At 34.5% G+C, this 25087-nt stretch overlaps 3 protein-coding genes across 4 annotated transcripts; all 3 read right to left on the reverse strand.

Annotated features, from left to right (window-relative positions):
• Positions 1-618: 618 nt before the first annotated feature.
• LOC124443504 lies at positions 619-23414 on the reverse strand. The gene is made up of 4 exons (XM_046993957.1): positions 23047-23414; positions 20417-22787; positions 1315-1317; positions 619-684 (listed from the first exon to the last, which is right to left on the reverse strand). The coding sequence occupies exons 1-4, from the start codon at positions 23412-23414 to the stop codon at positions 619-621; spliced, it is 2808 nt and encodes a 935-aa protein (XP_046849913.1).
• LOC124443793 (zinc finger MYM-type protein 1-like) lies at positions 1442-3967 on the reverse strand. The gene is made up of 2 exons (XM_046994320.1): positions 3427-3967; positions 1442-3089 (listed from the first exon to the last, which is right to left on the reverse strand). The coding sequence occupies exons 1-2, from the start codon at positions 3577-3579 to the stop codon at positions 2790-2792; spliced, it is 453 nt and encodes a 150-aa protein (XP_046850276.1). The 5' UTR covers positions 3580-3967; the 3' UTR covers positions 1442-2789.
• LOC124443791 lies at positions 11849-13643 on the reverse strand. Of its 2 annotated transcripts, XM_046994319.1 has the most exons (7): positions 13510-13643; positions 13215-13401; positions 13024-13091; positions 12766-12937; positions 12420-12591; positions 12156-12307; positions 11849-12084 (listed from the first exon to the last, which is right to left on the reverse strand). In XM_046994319.1, the coding sequence occupies exons 1-7, from the start codon at positions 13603-13605 to the stop codon at positions 11870-11872; spliced, it is 1062 nt and encodes a 353-aa protein (XP_046850275.1). In that variant the 5' UTR covers positions 13606-13643; the 3' UTR covers positions 11849-11869. The 2 variants fall into 2 exon arrangements, with proteins under 2 accessions (XP_046850275.1, XP_046850274.1); XM_046994318.1 differs by having other exon boundaries at positions 13024-13401.
• Positions 23415-25087: the final 1673 nt, after the last annotated feature.

The raw sequence follows: 25087 nt of genomic DNA on the forward strand, positions 1-25087 counted from the left end.
TTTACACTAATCCACAATGACAATACACATTTCCTGTACACACAATACAATGACGTAAGAACCAGATAACAAATACGGCTAACCTGACGTTTACTCCTCATTTGACTCTGAAGATGACTACCGCTAAGGTTGTCGAAACGTCAGTTAACAACAACAAAAACAGTACTTCTCAGGACTATACCAACCTGGACGATCTACTTTTACAAACATGTAACGATATTCCCGTTCTCAAACCATTTACTTTAAATATTTGTTTTATAGTTGCTAACCAATTAGTAGATGTTGTGGAAAAGCAATTACATTTTGAAGAAATTGGACTAACGTTGGACTAACAAATATTCAAAATGAATCATTGTGCGCTGAACCGCAACTTGGAGAAGAATCGCATTCCACAACTTCGGTTGAGCAGTTATATATTGATGATGCGATTTTAACACCGCTTGCACTAGAGAGCCTCTAAAATTGTGATGCTTTTGAGATGAATTCTTTCCATGGTTTGTAAGTAATATATATTCTCCTTTTACTTGTCAGTCTTTTTATAAAAAAGATGTTCCAGTTACATATTAGAAAAGAAAAGCATCTATTAATTTGATTTTATTGTAATAATGGTGTAAAATATCATTGGGGGAATTCATTCAAGTGGAATATAAAAATAGAACAGTCAGAAGTAATGTGGCTTTTTGCCTATCTTTACCACATTAATATGCCGATTACATGGAGCAATTTTAGCCCGGGCCTGTTATGATATCCTAACATAATAGCGTACGCGTATACAGTGGCGTGGTGGCATAGTTTTTACTGCGGTGGCCAACACAAATTTTCCGCCCCTTTCACCTTTTCTTATAGCTATTTTCAAGTATTTTAGTTATTTTTATTTTATAAAACACAAACATGAATCTTCATAAAAAGAAAGTAACTTAAAAACCAAGTTTCATCAAGCAATTATATGTCTGTCACGTTTTTTGTTTTTCATAGAAAAATATATTTATATTAATACCTTTGCAAGCGTTGGGGAGGTTTTCCCAAGTAAAGTTATGATTCTATCTATGTCGATAGAAAGGAGAGTTTCCCTTTCAACGTCCATTAAAAGCAATGATTCCAGGCGTTCCTGTACCATCGTAGATTGAATCCTCGTTTTTACTCTCTTCAGCGAAGAAAAAGAACGTTCAGCAGTTGCTGAGCTAATGGGTATGGCCACTGTAATTGAATAAACTTTGCATAATGTCAGTGGCGTAGCTAGCGAAAAACATTTGGTCGGGCTCACGAGGCGCCACCATGGTTGGCGCCGAGCGAAAAAATTTTCCGAATTTAAACTCCCTAGAACGTCGGAAACGGCTATCTTAGAAAGCAAATGCGTGATATTTATGCAGGAAATAGAACCATTTTGGTTAATTTAAATTGCCGAAGGATCTTATAGTAAAGCAGAGAAACAGTTCAAAAATAGTTGCAGATATGTGATTTATTTTCTCAACACCACATACATAAATAGATACCTATGTACATCTTGTAAAGAAACTTTGACAAAAGAACCGAAAAAGGCTCAGATTTGTCATCAACAACTATCAAAAGTTGTGATGCCGTTCATTGTCGTGCTGAAATGACAATCATCATTGCCTGCATTAAAAAGTTCCCGGAAAAATTCTCACATGCCATGGACGTAAGACATCATCATCTTGCTATCAGCCATATATGAATACCTATTTGTATAAGAAAGCAAGTCTTCGTGGTTTCTCAATGAACTTCTTTACTACCTCATCATGCAATGTGTTGGCGTCTTCTTTCTCTGACAGTATGTCTTTGTGAATGGAAATCCTGCAAAGAGAACTAAAACGTCCTTGGCTCATAGTATTTCTAAGATAACTTTTTACCCTCTTCAAACAAGAAAATGACCTCTTAACTGAAGTACTTGTGATTGACAAAATCCCATTTATCTTTAACAGTTTTACAACTTCTGCAATACTAGATTGAAGATGGAACTGAAAAATATATTTCAATAGTTCATCGCATGAATCAGGGTAAAAGTCTTTATCTCTGTAAATAAAACAAAGTTGGCTAACTAGCATTGGTATGTCAAACATATCACCATAAACCTCCTTTAGAAGATTTATCTTTTCTGAGGGCACTTCACCTTTCCACATCTTAAACACCCTAGGTTTAACAAGGTCTAAAAATCTAAAACGCTCCATATCCTGAAATTGCTCAGTCAGCATAGTCACAATTGTGTCAAGAATTTCAAAATACATTTGTTTGTAATTATGCCGTTGGTCATACCTGGTTACTGGTGGCCCCACTTTCTCAACAGCCAGGTTGTACACCTGACAATATTCTGTATCATTTCTCAGAGAAGCAACAAAGGCCTTGAATCTCTCAACCCTACTCACTCCATAATGAAAGTCAGTGTCCTTGTCTTGCAAGATAGAATAAAGTATGGATGACTGCTCAAGAATTCTCTGGAAAACAAGTACCAAGAAACAAAACAAGAAGCCATTAAGGTAGCCAAGTAAACCAGTAACCTTACTTAACGTTTCATCATCCCAACCTATTGGATTATCAGTAAGATTTTCAAATATGTCTATCAGTTTCTCATAGTTAGAATGCAAGACATTGATGACACGAGCCCTATAATACCATCTTGTGTCACCAGGACTAGGAAACTCAAGCCTATGGGATGATAGTAAAGCTTTTCTTTTGGGGGAATTGCTAGTAAAGGTGCAGAAAGCAGTAATATTAACAAAGAAAATCTTAACAGGTGAAATGAAGGATGCAGCTTGACATAATACTAGATTTAGTCAATGGGCAGCACAGTGAACAAATTGAGCATAAGGATAATCCTGCTGAACTTGAGCTTGAACACCATTGAGATGATCAGACATAACAGATGCACCATCATAAGTCTGTCCAATAAATTTCTCTTTCACATTATTATATTGACTTAACTTACCCTTAAGCACTGATGATATAGCAGTTGCAATCCTATCACAACTAACATCAACAAACCCAAGCTGTCTTTCAATGACACTTTCCCCTTTGTCCATTCGAACAATTACACTCAATTGTTCTTTGGTAGAAACATCAGTTGCCTCATCAACCTGTATACTTAAGAAAGTGCAGTAATCTATTTCCTTTAAAATCTCATCCTCTATTATCTTATCAAGACAATCAATCAAATCATTCTGAATATCAGGAGAGACTTCAGTAAACCGCCCTCCCCCAGCAAGGTGGGTTTCAGCAAGTCTGCCATGTAATCGCCTTTCAAAAACAGAATCCATCTTGACAAAACTTTCAAGTAGCTCTATAATTTCCTCTATTCATGCTGCTACTAGATTCATCATGCCCCCAAAATGCAAGCTCTTGCATTTATAAAAGTAAAGACAAGTATAAAACAGCTTCTGTTATGGTTTTCAACATTTCCCTATTTTGCCTTACCTCCTCGTTATGACGCTGAATCTCTTCACGTCTAGCTTGTGACATGAGACAGTCGACACGAGGCTGAAAACCGTAGGTCTTCCAGGTCTTGTAAGCACCCATGTGCGATTTTGCCTTCTCATGCTTCTTACAATCGGATAGGAAATTCTTCATGTTTTTGAATCCCGTCTGCGTCCATGAAGATGACGATCCAGGGCAAAACAAAAGACAAGGCCAACAGAACAATGCATTCTTTTCTGAGCTACCACAAAGCCAATCTTTCTTCGAGTACCAACTTTCCTAAAAGCTTCTATTGCCTGAGTCGCTTGTAAATTTGGAATTGGCCGCTGCTTTACGAGTATATTTTGCTCGCCTGATTGTCGAACAGAAAACGGTTTCGTTTGTAGTTCACTTATTATATCGATTTCATTAGCCGAAGCCATTGTAATGTAAGTTATCACGATTTCCGAACCTATATTTCGAAAGCTCAAAATTCAAGTCACGCTTTTGAAAATGAGCCCGACTAGATGTTGTTAAACGTTTGAGTGTGTTCACAGCTACTCTCAACCAATTAGATTACAGATAATCCCACTATAGATTTTACTACTTGGTCGGGCTGAATTTTCAGAGCCCGACTAAACTGCGTAATGCCTGGTACTAGAAATGGACTAGTTATTGTTGCTAAGTAACGTTTAAAAATATGATAATTTTGCTAATAACAACGCAATTTGACAAATATTACACTAATAGACTGTGGATTATTCCAAAAACAGTCGCAGAATTTAAAATTTTCTCAAATCCAATTTTAAAGAAAACAAATTTTTCATTTTTGGGAAAATATTTGGTCGGGCTGGGCCAGACCGCTAGCTACGCCACTGCATAATGTTGGGTATGCGTCGACTAAATGGTACTTTGGAAAACAAAGCAGCTTCAAGGCATCTAAGAATGACGGAGTTTTAGCCTTCTCGGTAATTGACGCATTATTCGAATGCTTACTTATGTCAGTATCAGAATGATTTTCATCATCACCATCACCATCATCAATAGTTTCAAAGTTCTGCTCATTATGATCATGGTCACTTTGAGTTTTAAACTGAGAACAGTGAAATCTTTTAAATGTTTTTCAAAACCAATGCATGGGACACTTACCCTGTCATTCATCATATTTTTGAATGTTTAAAGGCATTGCAGATTGGCTACAATTATTTTCGCATAAATTTAGGTGAATTAGACCCAATCACAGCACCTCACCATCATACGCGAAAAAACCAATCTTTAAGGACCCAAAAGTCTAAAAAAAGATCAACATTTTGTGTCAACTTTTAAACTGAGAACAGTGAAATTTTTTAAATGTTTCTGCAAAGCTTAACAGTTCAGTAGCGCATCTTAGGGGATCTATCTTATACACATCACAAAAAGCTTTCACTGCAGATTGAAGTCGTGAGATGTCTTGTACTTGCTCGAGAGCTCGTCAAATTGATTGGGTGCGAATAAAGCAAATGAATTCATTAGTGGTCGATTCTTTTCAAAACGATTCTTCATTGAAGATTGAATGGAATCTAGCACTTTATAAAATGTGTCTCGCCTCCATTGTGCTTTTGGTGAATCTGCCAAATCATCTCTGGCTTGTTCTCCGTCCATTGGTCGTCGACGACGAGGTCGTGTAGACCTCCATTCGACATCTAACGCAAAAGGAATCGGACATTTCAATGATTTTTTCTGGTTTGTCACGTATGATTTGAATTCTAGAAATTGAGCTATCAACCATATCCATTGCTTTTCCAAAGTCAGCATTTACGCTCCGTAGATATCGACTTAAAGGTCCAGTAATTCCAAAAGTTTCTTGGAAAAGACAGGCAGTCGCAACAAATTGCTTTGTCTGAAAAGCTGCTTGCAATCCATTTGAAGTTGCTCGCTGACTTTCAGTGAACGATCTTTCCTCAGCTACTTTTTGGAGCACTCGCATGATGCACTCGAACCTCAAAAGAAATACGTTTAGACAAAATTCTCTTGCATTCCATCGAACCTATTAAGACGTTTAATCGAAAAAATTTGAGGTTTTCATTCTTTTGAACCAATTGAAACAATTCGTGTACTTTATGAGAATTATTAAAGAGAACGTGCAGTTTTCGAGAGAGTCAAAAAGAGTAATGACATCAATAGCAACACAAGCTGAATCGGACAAGACGAGATTTAGCGTATGCGCATAGCAGTGAACAAATATAATGCCGTTTCCGATTTTCTCTTTTACAATTGCCTGCAAACCATTATAACATCCGCTCATAGTGGATGCTCCGTCATACGTTTGGGCAACAAGTTTTTCAAATGAAACTCCATGCAATTGTAATATTGTTGCAATAGCAGTGTATAGGTCATGTGCAGTTGTTCCAATTGCTTTTTGGCATGACAAAACGTGTTCAGAACACTCGCCAGTTTCATTAACAAGCCTTACGCATATACTCAATTGCTCTGTATGAGTTATATCGGGTGTTGTGTCATCAATCAATGCCCATGCTTTGCAGTTGCGTATTTTTTGTACAATTACAGAAGATATTTCTTTACCAATTATATTGATTAACTTATTTTGAATATCGTTGCTCAAAAACGTTTTCCATGAGCCACGTCCTTTGATTCTTTTTTCATCAGTTTTACCACCATCCTTTGTCGATTGCTTCACTTGGTGATCACGAACTTTCTCAAGATGCTCATTGATTGGTTTATCGTACTCTGACAATAATTTAAGCGTTTCCAAAAAGTTTCCTGTATTAACAAGGAAATTTTTCAGTGATTCACAGTGACCCCTAAAGGAAAGCCCTTGTCTTCCAAGAAACATAATAACATGTATCGCACGTTTCAAAACTGTTTTGTTTAAAACAACTTCCTTTTTACGTCTTTCAGACTCGATATTCCCCTGGTGATGAAACTGATCCGATATTGAGTTTTCTTGAAGGAAAAGAGCTTCTGCAGCTTTTGCGTTTAGATGAGAATTGCATTTTTCATGCTCCAGAATTCTAATATGCTGCTTTTTCCATTTGGAGAAACCAATGTTTGCAAAAGCTTTTCCTTGATTTGACCGAATATTTTTTTTCCCCTAGACGTTACATCTGTAAACAGAATGCATGGTATGCAAAACAAGCTGTCTTCACTTAGTGAATAGGAAATCCATTTTCGTCTTGTTCCATCATCGTGGAAAAAAACCTGCTGGGAGCAATAGCGAGTGTGATCTCCTTGTACTATCCTCCTTTGTTTCAAAACAAACTGGGATGGTTGGCATGGACTCATTTTATGTAAACGCCTTTTTTCGCCAATGCTGAGATTAAGATCAACAACTGTCCCAGGATCAAACGTGTTTCCTTTCGTATCAACAGAAATATTTCGATTCAATTCATTTTCAGCAGATTCTGAGATGCCTTCGCCTTCCTTACGTTGATTTGAATTGACAAAGCTGTCAATATCAAGGAATTCACCAACAGAATCATTGCTTTTGATTGATTTGAAAGTATGCTCATCTTGATCGTTTACATCTGTCGACTCAGATTTTTCTTGCGCATGCACTTGTTTAAGGTCTTCACTGATGTTCGGCGTTTCCCTGAGTTTTAATTCTAACTCCTTTGATGTTTGTGACAAAATGCATGGTGGGTCATTTTGTATAGGTTTAAAGTAATCAAGCAAAACTCCTCGAAGTTTTGAAAATTCTTCTTGTCTAGCTTTCTTTAATCTTCGATACTCAGCACCCGACTTTTTTTTTCTTTGTGGTGTTGAAAGAATTAGACATTGCAGTTAGTCTTTAACATTGCACCATGATCCATGATATACATTAAATAATATCAAAATAGACTTCCCAACACAAATGGAATTATCAAATGAAATGTTTGTTGTGTGAATTACATCGGTATTACATCTGCTCAAAATGAGAGTTTTGCATTTTGAGACATGAATTTAATTGGTCTTCAAATGTTTTTGTTTAAAAAATATCTTAATTTCAATTAAATATATGCTGTTATGCACATTCGATAACTGCGGATAAATGAATCTTGAACATTTTCGAAGAAGCTTAAAGTGATTTAAAAGTTTTACCGTATAATAACTTGCTTTACTATTGAAAATGACAAATGAATCGTCGTAATGATGGAAATGTAAATAACACAATACCAACAATGCAGTACATGCTGCGGCATCATTAAGGGCTACTTTATGTTAGACTATGCATTATGATAGCAATTTACCAATGACTGCACTACTGTCATTTTTAAAAAATATATTACTACGCTCGGATTAATAAGAGACAATGCCAGTAACGATTACAGTCTGTGAGGGAAGCAAAAAACATTGATTAAGATAGGCAAAAATTACACATTTAAGGCCTTGTTGCGCCCCTTAAGAGGACAATTTGGCCGTGTATGCATAGGCGAAACTAGAATGCTAATTGGGGGGTGGTGTAAATATTCATATATTCAGCTCTGCCTTGCTGTTGATTTCTTTTGTTGGCGATGTTAAATTCAATAGAAATCAACAGGGCAAAGCTGAATATATGAATATTTACCCCCCGAAATAGCATTCTAGTTTCTCCCCTGCATATATGTTGTCTACAGTCATCGTGACAAATCATGCAGGCGTTGTGGCGACAAACGAAACATCTAAATATAGAATGCTCGTCAATATCTTATTCTTTAATCGACCCCGTGATAAGGTTTTATTTTGGTCTGTCTACTTTTTCCCTAATTCCCTAAAGTTAACTTCATTCACTGAATATATAACTGCAAAAATAACTGTTCTGTTTCAAATGGGTTTTTCATTTTTTATAGCCCATTTTTAAAACTTGATGACTCGTATTCAATTCAGCGCCCCTCAAAGTCAACAGCTAGGTGGGCCCTGGCCCCCCTGCCACCACGCCACTGCAGGCACGAAATAATGTTCTAAGCTTTCCAAAAATTTGTCATTTATGATATTAAAGACATTTATGATATTAAAGACATGATATTACAACACGAAATAACGTCACGTGTAGGTGCCAATAAACAGGCTGCAATATTGATTCATTAGTGTAATTTTAAAATGAGAACCTGAAAATTTCTATAGTCATTTGTTTCCCTTGTCAACTACGTGGAGAATATGGTAAAATTAATTTTATTTCATGGATATTGCGAAAAAACAAAGAAAGAGGGATGACCACGTTTAAGTTTATTGATATAAATTGTACTGTGGCATCAGTGCTGTATCAGCTGTAGTCTGTGTATTCACTGTAAAATCTTATAAGACTTATAAAATCTTCATAACGTTAACAACAGTGCCAGTGTTAACGAAAAGCGTTATAGTTAAGCACAAGATGTTTGGTTTTATGAATGTCCTACAATGCAGACAATACTCACATATAGTTTATACTTCTTATAGACATATTATTCTTAATCTTGTTACCCAATTACAGTTCAATGCAGTTCACGCGAAATTACTTATTATCGTGTGCGCATTCAGATATTTATTCAAAAATAGAACTGCTGGGGGTAAAACGAAGGTAGACACATTTCACTAACGCGTTAATTAGAATTTAAAAATCGTTAGTTTCATTTAAATAATTAAACAAATGTCTTAGTTAATATAAGTTAGAGTTAATGTAAAATTCTCTCTCAATAATCCTCGAAAAACTTATAATAAATCGCTAAAAAATCATGAAACATAAAAGGAGCGTTAATATTACACACCCACGGACAGTTTACACTACGATTGACACGGACTGTTCAACTCATACAAACTTTTGCCACACACCACAATATTGCAAAGTTTTCACGGAAGTTTTACATTAAAAAGTAAAAGTTATTAAAATGATGACTCTAGCAGCAGGAGAGTATATTCATCAGGGAACCAGTGAAGAAAAAGTAATAGACAGAAGCTGTTTTCCATCTTCTTGCAACAAGAAAGGTAGGTAAGCCTGAACACAGGTTGAAGAAAGCCATTAATACCTCAAGTCGAACATGTATTTCCGTATTTATGTGCAGGATTTTGTCTTTTCATTTATATATACTACACAGCAATGATTGTATGGACAAAATACGACATTAATTATTGACTTGATTTCTGTTTACCAAATAACAACAGTAGAAATAATTTTAATAATGAAGCTTTCAAGGTCAGCTTTAATTTTTTTAGTTGGGTAATGACACTTTAAACCAGAATTTGGTTACATTCATTTAACTTCCACATTTACGATGAATGATTCAACTTGCTTTACGTTTGAATCCATATCTTGTGTTGTTAGCTCATCATCTCAGAGTCAATCGTGTCTAGAAATGTTTAAAATTTGCACCCCCAAAAAATTCAAACCTGGCCACTGTCTCAGACATCCATAACAAGCAAAGACACAGTTCAAATAAAACACAAGTGTATGGAAGCAAAGCTATCATGAAAACAGCATGCAAAAATATGAATTTTAAATAAAGTAGAAAACCAAACACCTTTGGGATTCATCACTCTTTTGACTCAAACATTAATGGACACTTCTCTATTGTTTATGCTTTCACGTATTGTCTTTATATTATAATTACTTCCGATATAGAATCAACATTTTGCACAAATATAATGAAATAATTACTTCGGGAAAACGTCTTCCATCGTATAATAAGTTAATCAACGACTTTTATAGAGCCTTGGCTGTAATTGATATACCATCCTGGGCGCTAAACACTGTATAACGGCCTTGGTTCCTTACTTACGTCCAGTAGCATACACGCCCATGACACGAGAAAAATTAACTGAGCTTTAAACATACGGGGAAAATGGGAATAAGGTTGTCGATATTTGGAAAAACTCTCCTGGCAAATTTAAATTTAAGAAACATCAAATTTGTTACATTTCATATAAACTCAATCTTATGTCTGTATATCAAATGCCAACGGCTAACGGATAACCCATAATGAAATGAAGCAAAATTTGAAAGGAAGACGCCTCTCCTTGACACCCAAACATTCCACGATGAGAAAATCAGATAGAAACTAGTGTATGGTGTTATAGTCGAAAACCCGTATAACAGTTTGTATTCACTTCATTTACCGGAAGTAATCTCAACTGTTTTTGGGTAAAATGACCATGACGAACAACATGGCATATGTGCCATTTCATCAAACCCGTACGAATGTCCTGAACTCAGGACTAACAATACAATTTTAATTAATTATAGACACAATAACAAAAATCACATGGTGTTCAGGATGCTTATCAAAAAATATAAATGTTATTTTTTCTTCAAGATTGAAGTGTTTTTGTGATATCTTTTAATTTCAATCTAAGGCCTGTTTCAAACGTCGAACTTTACATGCACAGAACGCATTAAAGACAGAAGAAAATGAGATGAGTTTCTTCATTACCTTTTGTTTTAAATGCGTTCGGTTAAGGTAAAGCATCTGTTTTCTAAAACTTTAAAGGACATGGGACATATATTTTTTCATGTCGCGATATCATTCATTGCAGTTTAGTATTCCGTAAAACATTATTTTTCCGGTTTGAAAATATATATTTAAAGCGCAATTTAGAATGAAAGTTTGCTTATTTCAAGGGCTGTTCCGCCATCTTGAAATGAGCAGCCAAAATAATTATATTTCATATGTGACGTCACAACAGGGAGACTTTGTCGCTGATGAATATTGTTTATATTGCAAATTGACAAGCATTCTCATTTATTACGCAAAGTTTGGGACTTTACACTGCTGTTACAGCACTCAAAATGGAAAATATTAACAAAGATGCTATGGTTCAGTCATATATGTTTGAGTCAATGCCAGATGAATTTGTAGAGAGTGAGAATTCTGACTCAGAAAGTTCTTCGTCGAGCGAAGTAGATGATCAGATAGACGAGGAGTTTGAAGCTATGTATAGTTGGCGTAAAACTTCACTCAGTTGCTGTAAATGCGGCCATTGTGAGTTTATGGCAAAAACGATTGAATGCTTTTGCTTTCATGAAAAAGCGGTTGAATATGACGAATATGATGGCAAACTTAAATCGGCACAGGATGCAGGCTTGTCTTGCGTGACTGAACTTGCTTTCTTCAATCAAAACATATCGGCAAATGTCCTTGAAATAGATACTTGGCAGTATATTGAAGAAAACAGTCCGTTAGGTGATGACGAACTTGCAGTCATACAAAAAATATACCGTCATGTTGCGTATCGAAGATGTTCGAGATGGATTTTCCATATTCTTGGCAAGAAATGTCGAAGGCCATTTCCATCTTGCATGTACAAATGCATACGAGGGAAGTATTGGTCATCTGATGCACTTTACACTCATTTCAAATATGCCAAGTAAATTGAAATTGGATTTGAGGTATTTGCGATTTCAAGGCTTTTAAATTTTCATCATGTATTGTTGCATTTCATGGTTTGGCAACCACAACTTTCCGTACATGGACGATTCTTATTCCTACAATAACATCGGCTTGTAGCACATTTTCCTTGCAAAGACATACTTTGTCATTTATTTTATCGTCGGGCAAAGCAGGCGTTGTAAATCTACTGTGTCTGCGAAGAATGACTTCATTTTTTGGCTGCCTTTGCTTCCCACACAAGTATGTTTCCACAAGTGAGGGAGGTTCTTTCGGAAGCAATGTTTTGCATTCTCCAATGCTATTTTTGTGGTGTTGAAATCTTTACGAAGTCTCAGACACTCAGTCAGAACATCTTGCACATAATCTGAAAATTTTAAATGTATTTTGCATTAACATTTTGTCATTAATGATTCTGATTTGTCTATTAATTCTTACTGTAGGTAGGACAGTCGCTTATTGGTTTGGCCACAGCTTTTTCTCCTTTGTGAGCTTTAGGGTATGCAACTGACCATCTTTTATCACCTTTTTGTGTTGTTGCTTGGGGTCTATTAGCATTTTCATTGTAATGTAAATTTGCACAAAATAACCTGAAAAATTCACAATGGGTAACTGTATAGGCTGGAATAACACATTACTCTTTATTGGTCAAAGCAACCCTTTTTTAAAGTAAAATATGTGAGAAAAAATGCATGTTTTCACCTGGCCATGATTGAGTGATATGGATAGTATGTATTTTTTGATGCAAAAAGATTATCAAGTGAATGCTTTGCCTCCAAGCCTGATGTTTGTTGGTGACTTGACAACTTTCTAACTGCACTTATCAATCTTGGTCTTGAAATAAGTTCAGTTAGTTTCTTATGAGCTGCACTACCTTAAAAAGTATAAAGAGGTCAGTCTTATGAATAGATTGATAGGAAGCAAGATTATAATATACATGCAAATGCTTCGAGACCTGTTAAAGAACAGGTGCCCCGTGCACTTATTTTTTTTTGTGTATAGTGATGAAGTCTCCATGAATGAATTGGAGCTAGATACTACCCTTTACCTTTTTTTAACCATTGCCGTTTAGTAGCTTCATGCAAGCATTTGGTAAACACCTTGTTGTCTTCATGAGTATGAATATCAGCAATGTGATTTGCCAAACTTTTCCACTTTTCTTCTTTTTCAATTTCAGTGCTGCTGGAGCTTGCCACCCAATACAAATGATTTATGATGGACTGTTAGATAAAGTTTAAGATATAGCTACAAGTATCACTCATACTTCTCTGGAATGGCATGATATACATTTTTTAAATGTAGTTACCCCAATCCAAGGCTTAATTGCACAAAATTTCTTCTTTTTTGCAAGTTTAAGTAACCTCTTTTTCTCTCCTAAAAGGTTCAATTTAAATACATCATACTTAATCACATGATTCACAATTCCAGTGATTTGATCCACAACTGATGCACTTATATTTGAGTGATTAATACTTGCAAACAGAGAATTAGCTGCACCTTTGGCCACATGCCAAACATCATAAACATGTTCTATTTCTGGCTTCTCCTTAGCCATGTAAGATGTAACTTGGATGTGTCTGTCAGTCACAAGCTTGGTAATTTTAACATCACCATTTTCGAGGTATGCAAGTTGACGCTTGATGGATTCTAGCTCCATGGCGTTGGAATTCTTGACTTCAGTGCTCTGAGTATTGATAAAGTATAGAGAAATATCATACGAAAGAAGACTATATTATATCAACGGAATATTTTCAGACGATCATTATAATATGTTAATAACCTCTGTCATTACCTTTATGATCTGTGTATCAAGTATGACATTGTTATCGACGTCCAAAGAACTCCCGGAACCAAACAACCCGCTGTGACCTGGGCTATCTACTCGCATATCTGACGCAATACAGCAAGTTTGTCCTTTTAGTTTTTGTAACAATCTTTTTCTCACCACCCCAAACATTGAACACGGCAGGTATAACATACGCCGATTGCAATCTTGAAAATTCACGACGTGTGAAACATTTTATTTTCAATGCACTGAGAAGTCGAAGAACCTTAGCCCATTCTAGCCCTGTGGCCAAGATGCCTGAGGCCAGCATCAGGTGAAATACCGGTAGTCTATTACACAAGGGGCCTGTGCACCATGTAAAGCTATGGGTTTCGTCTAGTAAGCATTGAACAGATATTCTGGAAAAGGTTCCAATGGTGTTTGCTACGCTAACAAGGCATTTACTACCACATTTAGAGCAGCGATCGAAACATTCAACCAGGGAATCTTCAAACACAATAAATTTCCTTTGATCTTGCGGAAGCTTGTTGCGTGACAAAATCTTACTCGTGCATTTAGATTCTACATTGCTGTTAATATTGTCTTCGAACTCTGAGTCTTCACTATTTGTATCTCCAAGTACGAATTCTTCAGTATCTGTATCTTGCTCCTGATCATATTCATTTCTATCATTTTTGTCCACAGTTTTGGAAAATCTGTTATCGTCAAGACCAGTATCAGATGTGCCAAATGGCAACTGTACACAACCCAGAGTGGCTTTTGTTTCATCTGTCTGTGAACTAGTGGATGTCATTTTTGCACTTTTTGTAAAAAGGTCTGCCTTTAGTCTCTCTGCCGTTATGAATGTTTGAACAGCGACACTTTTAAATTGTTTTTGATTATTGTAGTATCTGCACGGCTTTCCAATTTGTGTCGCTTTGTCTTTTTTATTTTGTGTAATTTTTCTTTTTGACAAAGAACTAGCATGGTGCGTTGTTTGGATTAAATCTGAATTCTCATGGAAAATAACCTCCCCACGAGAACTGCATGCATCTGCGTATACAATTTCTTCTTCGACCGGGGCACATTTGTTCTCTATGTATTCTCCTACCATGGCATCAATATCCTGTCATGAAGCAAAATAGCCAGAAACTAAAGTTAGCAAGTTTCTGTGAAAGTAGAAATAATTTCTTTTCCTAAATATTAAAGACTTTTTTCACATTTTACCTTTCTTCTCGAGTGACTGCCTGTGCATCGACTCTTTGCAGTTAGTTTTTCAGCATCACTTGCGGTCTTGGGTTTATTTAATGTGGGTATAGCATCACCCTTTAGCATGGCTTTTTCCCCGAAAAGTTAATTGAATTTAGAAAAGACGGCGAACAGGATGGTATATAGGCATCGTTCTCAAAATGCAGAGAGCAAATAGTCGAGTTCTTTGTAGGTTTGTAACCCTTTCTTTTACAAAATTCAATCCAAATTTTTTCTCGTTTTTTTTCATCTGTATTTTTTACGCCGTTTGGGAAAGTGAAAAAATGAATAGAATTGTCAGAATTATTTTTGCTGTTACTGTAACATCCATATACTGCGCAGTACATGATCGCTGAAATCTTTCGCACAATCTGCCTTCTGCAATACGACTCTAATTCATCAAATTTGTATGACCAGTTCATACACCAATAACAACAACTTTTCCGAACTCCCGAACCAACGCTTGCAAGCTATATTTATGTATAATTATTCGAAGTGGTTTTGGGCGTCCACATATGACGCACAACTTTACCATCCTGTTTCTACCTACATCCTACCGCAATGACGCATTGTGAGGAAGTGTTCTCTTAACATGACTATACTATTTTACATCAACATAATATCCGTTATATCTTATAATCTATAATATGACACAGTCACACACTACACAACATAACATTAAAATTTACAACAAAATCTGCTGTCTACAAAAATACAATTCTTAAAACTTTCTTCTATTTGTAATCATCTCTCAGACTTTGGCGAATATGTTTCATGAAGCTTTAGCTGTCATATTTGTTGATGTTTTTAATCGTCTACGATTTCCTACGAGTGGAAATGAACATGGATACGAACAAGCTCCGATACAACCATACAAAATGTATACTGAATATATAAATATAGAACTTATTTTTCTTTATTTATTTCATTATATATATTGCATGTACATGATGTAAAAAAAGTGTGAAAAAACGTTTTTTTAAGAATAATTCACAATGACTTCATCAAAACACATATAAAAGTATATTGTGTTACCAGATATGCCTCCCAGTTGTGACGTCATTGCATAAATCTGCATATCACATTATATTCAAAACAAATCAAAATGGCCGCGGAACTTTTAAATTGGAGTCAGAAAAACCTTTGTTACATGAAGACAAAAACTTTGGTTGAGCTAACAAAGGTATATTAGAAGTCTATGCGATATTTCCCTTTAATTAAGCCTAACTTAAAATATACGTCCCATGTCCTTTAATGTAAGAAAATTGATAAGATTCTACGTGTAAAAGATGTAATTGTAGCTGATGATCTCACCTTGTGAACCATTCTTTACGTACATATAAACATTAAACGGGGTGTTCCCAAAAATGAACAAATACAGCATGTATCAAAAAACAGTATTATAAAATTCAACTTATTTTGAAAATTTAATTCCTGATCACCATTCCCCACTAAATTCTATGAGACTAATGATGTGCATAAAAGTCGTTTGATTTAGATTTGGAATCCTACAATCCATTCAAATCGGCAAATCAATTTTCGAATTATTTCTATTTATACAATTAGTTGTATTGTTATATAGGTGCTGCGTATAGTAATTGCGATTGGTTCATTAGTAGTCACATGACTTGAAATAAAACACAATTTCCTGCCAGTAAAACAAGTGAAAAGGTGTTGCCCGCTCATTTTAATATCCTAACGAATAAAACAGCCACCAAGCCGAAAACTGAAAAAACGTTTATCGAGCTTATTAAGCGACGAAAATCAACTATTAATAAAAAGGAACTAAGAAAACACTCGGAAGTCAACCTAAAATGCTGTGGTCAACCACAGCATTTTGCAACGAAATTTTGCCGGCCAATTCCCCCCCACCCAAAAAGACATTAATTTGACGAGTTGTCGAAATTTATGATTTTTTCCCTATATAACAAAACATTTAATGTACTGTCCCTCGGGAAATAGTGAGCCTAGTTTCCCGAAAGTCCCAATATAGGTTTGGTGTAGTGGACAAATATGAAAATTATTTTAGACACTACATATAGATCAACACACATATATTGTAACAATTTTGTAGAAAACATATTTATACAACGATTATTTCCTACATTAACATAATAATATAATAAAACTATGTTAATAAGTGTTAAAAAACAAAGTTCAACAAACACTGCGCAAAAAGAAAGTTTCTCTCTAAGTAATTTTTTATAAGTGCTAAATGAATGAATCCCAACCAGTCTTTAAAATGGCAACTGCAATTGTTCTGTTTTGATAAAATGTGGGTATTTTTCAACTTCCTTTACAAGATGACAGTTAATAATGACAAATGTTGCTGAATGTGAGCGAAAGTTATTACACAACTTATTAAGTGCTAATTTAAAATTTGGTATTTTTGAATTCAAGATACCACACCTCCTTTTCTAAAGCACCAGTGATATTCACATGGCTGTTGGAAAAGCAGTATTAGTCTAAAAAATGGTGTTGAGTTATCTGGGATTCATTTATTTAGCATTTAAGATTTAAAAAGCCAAAAAAATCTAGAAATGTAAAGAAAAAGTGAAGTAATGAAAAGTCTGCATACAGTCAAGCTACTCGTAAACGGACATCCTTGAGACCACGACCTAATGTCTGCTTACGGTAGATGTCCGTTTATGGGATGTTATTAAGTATACGCAGATATGTATAGCAGCAATATTAAATATTTACGGTGCATGTCCGATTATGAGTTGTTATGAAAGATATCGATTCACTATACGTAGATATGTACACAACAAAACGAAATTTAATGATTTAAAATTGTTTAGTTCACTACATAAAAATAAAACACAGCGGATTTAGAACCATGACATCTTGAAAAAAAAGACGTTGAAATTTTTCCATATTTTTCATTCTCATAACTTGATGTAGTTCTTCGTTGTTGAAGTTACTTTTATTGTGAATGATTTGTTAACCATTTATATGAACTAAACTGATCTCTTTTATTCTACAACCATCCATAGTTGATGTTTGCTTTGAATTTTCATGACATGTTGCTGATGAGATCTTAATCCATATCACAAATGTTACAGTGTCATTCAAGTACACATATATTTCAGAGCATGCGCAAAGGCAATCGAGAAGCAGCTCGCACTATAGATGCACCAAAAATTCCCTTTAGCCATCTCCAATAGCCACAATGTAATAAAATCAAACTCTTTTTATTCACTCTCATGATTACTTATACGTTATGTTCACATCAAAACGTCCACATGAGATGATAATTTTCACGCTTCAGTTTTGTAAAAAGTGGACAAAGTGAACAGCCAGCTTCACTATTTTATAAATGTAAAAGTTCATATCTTCCAATTTTGACAACAGATGATATTTCAATGAACTCGTGACCAGGTGACGTTACAAAGTACAACAATAAATCCACAGAGAACCATGGTACATAAATTTGTCCTTTCTTTCATTATGTCACTTGAAAATCGTCACCTGAAATAAAGTTCTCCTTCTTGTATTATCGTTTGAATTAAGAGTAGACGATGGAATTTTATAGACAAGCCATAAACATATCAAACTTTGGCAAAGTAACTTGCAGTATGTCCACTGATGTTTGAGTTGATGTTGTTAAAAAATAATTCCCATAAAGTATCGATTCACAAAGTAAAAGTGTTCAAACTTTAACAATGCTTGATATCGATTTTTCAGTAAAAGTTCAAAATTTGTCATTAAACATCTCTCTATATGCGACATTGTCGTTTGTTTTATGTCTCTCGATATTGCAAAACTTTCTTACACTTTTGTTAACGTTTCATGTTCATACAGTAACACATGGTTTGAAGTGTTCCATCTCAATGGTTAAATTGTTTATCAAGATGATGAAAGTCAATCATAAGTCACTTTCTTGTGGAGTTTACGATTTACTTTTTAACAATCAGTGAAAAAGACTGCAATCAGTGAAAAAGACTGCAAAATTTTTAATTTTTCTTGAAAATATTAGCAAAGGAACCATTGTTTTATTATAAATTTACGTTTTTCAAATTGATAAAGATGAAAATATTCATATAACCGAAGTAACAATTGGGCTGTCTTTGTCTCTCTTAACAACTTAACACATAGATATTTTGTATAAAAAAATGCAATGATTAAAAACTATTAAGAAATTATTTCAGTGCAAGATAGTATTGATTTAATTAGTAAAAGCTTGTTTTTGGTGTAAAAGAGCATCGAAAAACGTGCAATTTTAAAACCATCCTACACTGAATACATTTAAATGAAAATTATATGTTTACATGGTGTAGATATAAACAAAATATAACCAATGGTACAATAACAAACAAAAGTTTGAATTTTATATGTTTGTGTGATAAGACAAAAGTCAATGAAATTATTTTCTTGTGCAAGAAAATTATTATCTTAGACACGAAATCATTTGTGTTTATGGTTTGTCTTTGTCATTGAATTTCAATCTTTAATTGATTTACTTCAGCTTTAAAACATGTCTCTCAATGTTGACATTATCGTACACTGCGGTCTCTGTACAGAACAATCAAAATTAGACAAAGGGCGTTTTATGAAATCATACGCAAACAGACATTAATTTAAATGTCAACAATGATAGGGATCATGCATAAAAACTGAACAAGATTTTCTTAAAAGTAATATAATCATTATCCAAAATGGTGAGAAATTTTATCATCAAAGATCAAATTTATCCTCGTGGCAAGATGATTTTTACGCATTCTACAGCGGCCTTTAAGGAAGAAAAATGTAAAGCAAGTTTGAGTTTACGACAGTAATAAGTTCTTGGAAATACACTGACGTAATATGAATCGTGATATTCATCATTCTTAAAACATTTCAAATCAATCAAAAATAAGTCCCAACTAATTATATACCAATCATCAACAAAGAAAAACTTTGACATCACAAAATACTTAGTACAACTATAAATAGTTTGTAGGTTTTTCACGTCAAATACTTTCACATAATCATACATGTCACCTATTAATAATTTATCTGCTGAAGTTGAAAAATCTGCGTAATGAATACTGCCAGTAATATCATGTATAAATTTAATGTCTTTATCTGCCATTACTTTGTCGACCTCCTCCTGAATTATGTCATTCCATCCAATAACTTCTTTGTCTTCATCCCACATACGGTAAATTATCTGATCCTGTAGTTCAACTTTAGCAAACACGTGATACTTAGAGCTACATGCAAATACGTGCACATTTCGATAATTTTCAAAATTCATTGATATTTCTTTTCCCTTGTTTTCAACATTGAAAAACACAAAAGAATCAGTTTTTTGACAAGCAAATGATACATCACTCACCTCAAAAATTTTGTTTGTACCTTTTAGTTCATCGAAACTATAAACAAGTTTTGTCAAATCATCATTCCAAAGCTCAGGAGTATTTTTTGCCGTAAGCAAAATAACTCCATTTTCAACAGCAACCATGTCACTAATAAAACATTTCTTGACAACAAAGTCAAATGTGTTGAGATTGTATATAATTACCTTTGATTTTTCTTCATTCCTCCGATACAGAAATTTTCCACTTGAGCAAAATTTCTCGTTACGTAAACTGTAACTGTTAGTTAAACATGCACGCGGTATTGAATAAAGATAAAAACCAGCTCCGTATTCAAACAAAAGAACATTGTCGTTATACAAAAAATAAAAATACATGCTTCTTACATGAAAGGAAAAGCCTGATATGTTGTCATCAAAAGGATCAAGAGGAAAAAACGAAGTTTGGGAATCAGGATCTAAGTCAGGAAGTTTCTCACCAGTGGGATTTACAATGAAATGTTCCTTCAAATAAAGATAGCAACAATACCAAGAATGAAGACCAACAGTGAACAACTTAATTGAAAAACTAGACGGTAAAAGATTGTCGTAAACGAATATTTCATAATTATTCGCTACATCAAATATTTGAACCACTATTTCCTCAACAACACACAAATATCTTCCAGAATTAGAAAAACACAGTGAGGTCACCACATCAGTACATCCAATACTGCATTTCTTCTCACCTTTCTCAACGTCCCATACTGTCAAAGTATCTTTGTAACTAGTGACCATTGTGCACTTATCCTTCGAAAAACATTTGTTGGTAAAGAACTTAGAAGTAGAATCATCACAATGGAACGAACTGGAGGAAATTTTACCATTAATATTTAGTATCTTATCAAGCTGCGAAGCAAAAATCAAATCTTTGAATGGATGAAAGACAACGCAAAATTCTTCCTCTTCATATTGCTTAAGCTGACCAGCAATATTTTTTATCCATAAACATCTGTTTGTTCTCAATGAAAAAAGTTGCAAAACGAATCCTACATAACCACAGACAACGTAATCATGATTTCGTGAAACATCAACAGACTTCAACCCAAGAAATAAACGTAATAAGCGAGCCTTTACAAAACCCGTGTCTCTGTACTCTAAATATGGTGAATCTTTGAAACGTGTTTGAAGCATTGTGGTGGCTTGAGACGACAGATCTTTGACTTCGTTGGCAACGTTTTGCAAAAAAATTACTTTATTGCCTATACGCTTAGAGTACGTCATTACAGAATAAACTTCATTAAATAAAAATCGAGTGTTCTCAGAAATAAGAAAGTACACATCATGTGCGTTGAATAACTCAAAATTTTCAAAAGTAAGACTAGAGTCAACCAACATAGAAGCAACTAAAACTTCCAAGTCAACAAGATATTTACCAACATTTTCAACGATATAATCATTATCAGAAATATCAAGTAAATGAAGCAACCAATACTTGACTGAATACCTCACTGACGCATGTTTGATGATGTCATAGTTTACACCTTCAGCTTTTAGGTTATGCAAAGATTTTAAACAAAATTCTAAAACAAGTCGATTACCAAAAGAAGTTTTTACTGAGTAATCATGTTTTCGATCATCCAACAACCAATCATTTAAGGATTTGTGAAAAAACAAAACGCATCCTTCTTCATTGGTAACAAACAGACAAGAGATAATCTTTTTAACCCCAAGTGATATGCGATTCGAATTCAAACAAAGAACGTCATCGATCATTTCCCAAGGAAGAGGTTCTTTAGCAACAGCCAGAGCACTTAAAATTGACTGAAACTTTTCGTTACTGATATCAAACGAATCTAACTCCTTACACAATCTTGCTAAGCAAGTTTCGTAATATTCATTGAGATCTTTTGGTATAGACGCATTCAACAAATCCTTATTTTTCACTTCACTGCTAAGAAGCGATGCAAGCAACATAAGTCCGTCAGCTTTTTCGACCAAAACATTTTTAAAATTAGGAATGCTGTCAGTAGAGCCAATTCTTTGTTCAATCAAAAATTTAACATCCCCTAAATTGCGTTTATCGCTACAATTAATGAACAGTGGATTTAATTTTTTGAACTTATTCAAAGCAACTTCGTTAGGTCTGGTTGTAATTACAAAGCGAAAGCAAGGCGGAAGTTTGTGTAAGTGATTAGCAAGCAAATTAGCAAGGTCATCTCTTTCTGGATAACCACATTCATCAAGAGCATCCAACACCACTAGAATTCGCTTAGGAAACTCCGAAATTTTAACAAATAACTCAGTAAAAAGAAGGGAAAATAATCCTTCAACATTCATGTTATTCAAAGGCTCATAGAGTTTCCCCGAAAGTTTTTTCACAAGAAGTTCTTTGTAAGCAGGAAAATTTCGACTAACTTGCATCGCTAAAGATTGAAGAAGTACATTGGCTTTATTGTAACGACTGTTGTTGTGTTGAAAGAAATGAGCTGCAGTCAAATATTGTGGATAACGCTTACATAAAGTAGCTGCAATTACAGACTTTCCCATGCCAGCAACAGCAGAAATAACAAATGCACGATTTTGAGAACTGTCGTCTTCGAACCAAGCTAAAAACTCATCAAAAACCCATTGCCGTGTTCCCTCTAAAAATTTTTCATAATGATGTTGAATTTCACTTTCAAAGTTACAACTTACAAGGTTTTTTGTCAAAATATCTTCTGATTGATGGAGATTTCGACACGCTTTATTCCTGATTCCATCATTCCATTGATTATACCTATCATCATTTGTTGATTGATCTACATCGATTATACCTGATTCTTTTTATTTTCCTCGATCATTTATCATTCTCTGATTAATCTATCCATTCCTCAAAATTCTTTTATCAATTTTCCACGCCACTTTTTTCAATTTAATCTATTCTCTACTGACTATTCCTAACGAACTAATGGTTCGCCATTGATTCATGAATTTTCAAATTCATCAAAGCTTACTGAAGTGTTAGGTAAGTGAGCAAAACGTCATTACGAAATAACCTGATACGGGTAATATCTGCTTCAGTTGAATGATCAGTGACATTACATGACGTCCATATTGGATCACGAGGTGGTTTTAAACCACAAATATTACACAGGAGAATACAAAGTAAAGTAATGTCAAACTTATTTTCATTTGGTAATATTGGAGGAGAAGGATACAGTAGATCCCATTGATGTTGCTTTATTTGCTTACCTTTTAGCGACAAAAGCTTATTATAATTTTCTGTCTTATTTAATACATAAAATAAATCATTACCTGACAGTTGTTTCCTCAATGTTATTCTTAAAGCTTCTCCACCAACATCAACAATTAATCTCATCAACTTAAAACCATTAGTTTTCTCGTTTCTGCTTAAGACAGACATAGTGTTGCTCCCTGCAGAAAAAAAAGTAGGTAAGACTTCTATGGTACAAATTCATTGTGATTATAAAAAAAACCTGGGACCGGTTACATGAAGGCAGAATAGCTCTATCCATAAGATGGCAAATTGTTTTGAACTTTTACAAAATCTATTAAAAGGGAATAATATGTGAATTGAACTGAGCAATCATTGAAATCAAATATTGCTTCAAAGATCACAAAATTTCTTTCCCCTAAGGAAAATATAAACACCTTTTTCTACAAGTTTGAAAATTTTACTATCCGACAAACAAAGCTATCCAGGCTTCGTGCAACCGTCCCCAGAAGTACAAGGTACGTAAAAAATAGTGCGCAACCGAGTGTGTACATGTGGGTAGCCTTGACCAGAGTTACAGTACATGGAACAAACAGTAGTCAGTAGTGCAACTGCTTAGTGTTGTATTTTTCATTAAATGAAATGAAGTCCCAAGCCCATTCCCAAGGTCAAGTCCCAAGGTCATTCCTTAATAATAACATGAGAAATAAAAAATATTTTTATGTCAAAATGCCACAAAATGAAATCATTCCCTCCTTTGGCACTTCTCTTTGGTACAAAACGTTCTCTGTGCTCAATGTTTAATAAAAATACCCAGTAATTATTATTATCTTTCCTTTTTATTGCTTTTCTACGCTCAGTGCATGTTATGTGTGCTGGTGTTCACGTGCTAATATCGTGCAAAGAAAGCTTGAAAAAACTATATAATTGCCATGTATTTATATATCTCATAAATTTCAATAATTGAACGATAAGTTCTTCGCCATTTTGAATTAAGACGATTTTTTTAAATTAATATTATATCTTATTTGTCTAACAATGGTGTGGTGAAAAGATATATCAAATCGGTTTGTTGTGTTGTACGAATATTTGCTTATTGAAAGGACTATGTTGCCGATGATTCTGTTCCAATTTAAATTTTTATATTTATTGTTAAGATGAGGAGGCATTGCACATTGTACATATATCATTGCTGATGTAGTTATTTTGCATTGGGTCATAATATATTTAAATTCTTTGTCATTTTTGGCAGTGTAACTATCAAGTTCCAAGCATTGACTATACTAGACCAAACAATATTATTCGTTATCGCTCGTATTTGCGACTATGAACGAGGACACAGCTAAAGATATCACGACAGATAGACAGACACTGTCTCACTCAGACACTTTTTTAGTATTGCCAACAAAAATTTATTTAGCAACATGAAATCTGTCTATGATTTTAAGCCTTTCTGAGAAAAAAATTCAGAAATTTGGTCAAATCAACAAACTTTTATGGCATCTTGAAGTTGCGCATTTTTGGCCTAACGCCGTCGTTTTCTATAATACAAAAGAAACTGGCACTAGAAGGTATTTTGACGTCATCCAATATAGTCAGCATTGGGGCATATTTAGCTTATATCAAACATATACGTTCTTTTACGATGTTTAATTATAATAATCGAGAAAATTATGTCTTGCGAAGAAAGCGATGAATCAAAATCAGAATTGAGTGTTCAGTCAGATATTTCTGACAAAAACTTTATTCCGGGATACGTGACAGAAAACTCTGAAAGCAATGAATCTTGAGCGATAATGATTCGGATTTTGACTCCAAAGCATGGATGGTCGGAAAGACACAAATTCTAATCTCGTGTTTTT

The sequence above is a fragment of the Xenia sp. Carnegie-2017 genome, unplaced genomic scaffold (assembly GCF_021976095.1).
Source record: "Xenia sp. Carnegie-2017 unplaced genomic scaffold, XeniaSp_v1 HiC_scaffold_21, whole genome shotgun sequence".
In the NCBI taxonomy this organism is placed as follows: domain Eukaryota; kingdom Metazoa; phylum Cnidaria; class Anthozoa; order Malacalcyonacea; family Xeniidae; genus Xenia; species Xenia sp. Carnegie-2017.

What these genes read in the sequence shown, in the direction of transcription:
- LOC124443791 (XM_046994318.1), bottom strand. Translation starts at nt 13,605, where the DNA reads ATGCGAGTAGATAGCCCAGGTCACAGCGGGTTGTTTGGTTCCGGGAGT. An exon ending in TTGATACACAGATCATAAAG is followed by an intron (nt 13,402 to 13,509) that starts GTAATGACAGAG and finishes ATCAATACTCAG; the next exon opens with AGCACTGAAGTCAAGAATTC. An exon ending in ACGGCAATGGTTAAAAAAAG is followed by an intron (nt 12,592 to 12,765) that starts GTAAAGGGTAGT and finishes ATACTTTTTAAG; the next exon opens with GTAGTGCAGCTCATAAGAAA.
- LOC124443793 (XM_046994320.1), bottom strand. Translation starts at nt 3,579, where the DNA reads ATGAAGAATTTCCTATCCGATTGTAAGAAGCATGAGAAGGCAAAATCG. An exon ending in TTCAGCGTCATAACGAGGAG is followed by an intron (nt 3,090 to 3,426) that starts GTAAGGCAAAAT and finishes TTAAGTATACAG; the next exon opens with GTTGATGAGGCAACTGATGT.
- LOC124443504 (XM_046993957.1), bottom strand. Translation starts at nt 23,414, where the DNA reads ATGTCTGTCTTAAGCAGAAACGAGAAAACTAATGGTTTTAAGTTGATG. An exon ending in GCAGATATTACCCGTATCAG is followed by an intron (nt 22,788 to 23,046) that starts GTTATTTCGTAA and finishes AAATGATGATAG; the next exon opens with GTATAATCAATGGAATGATG.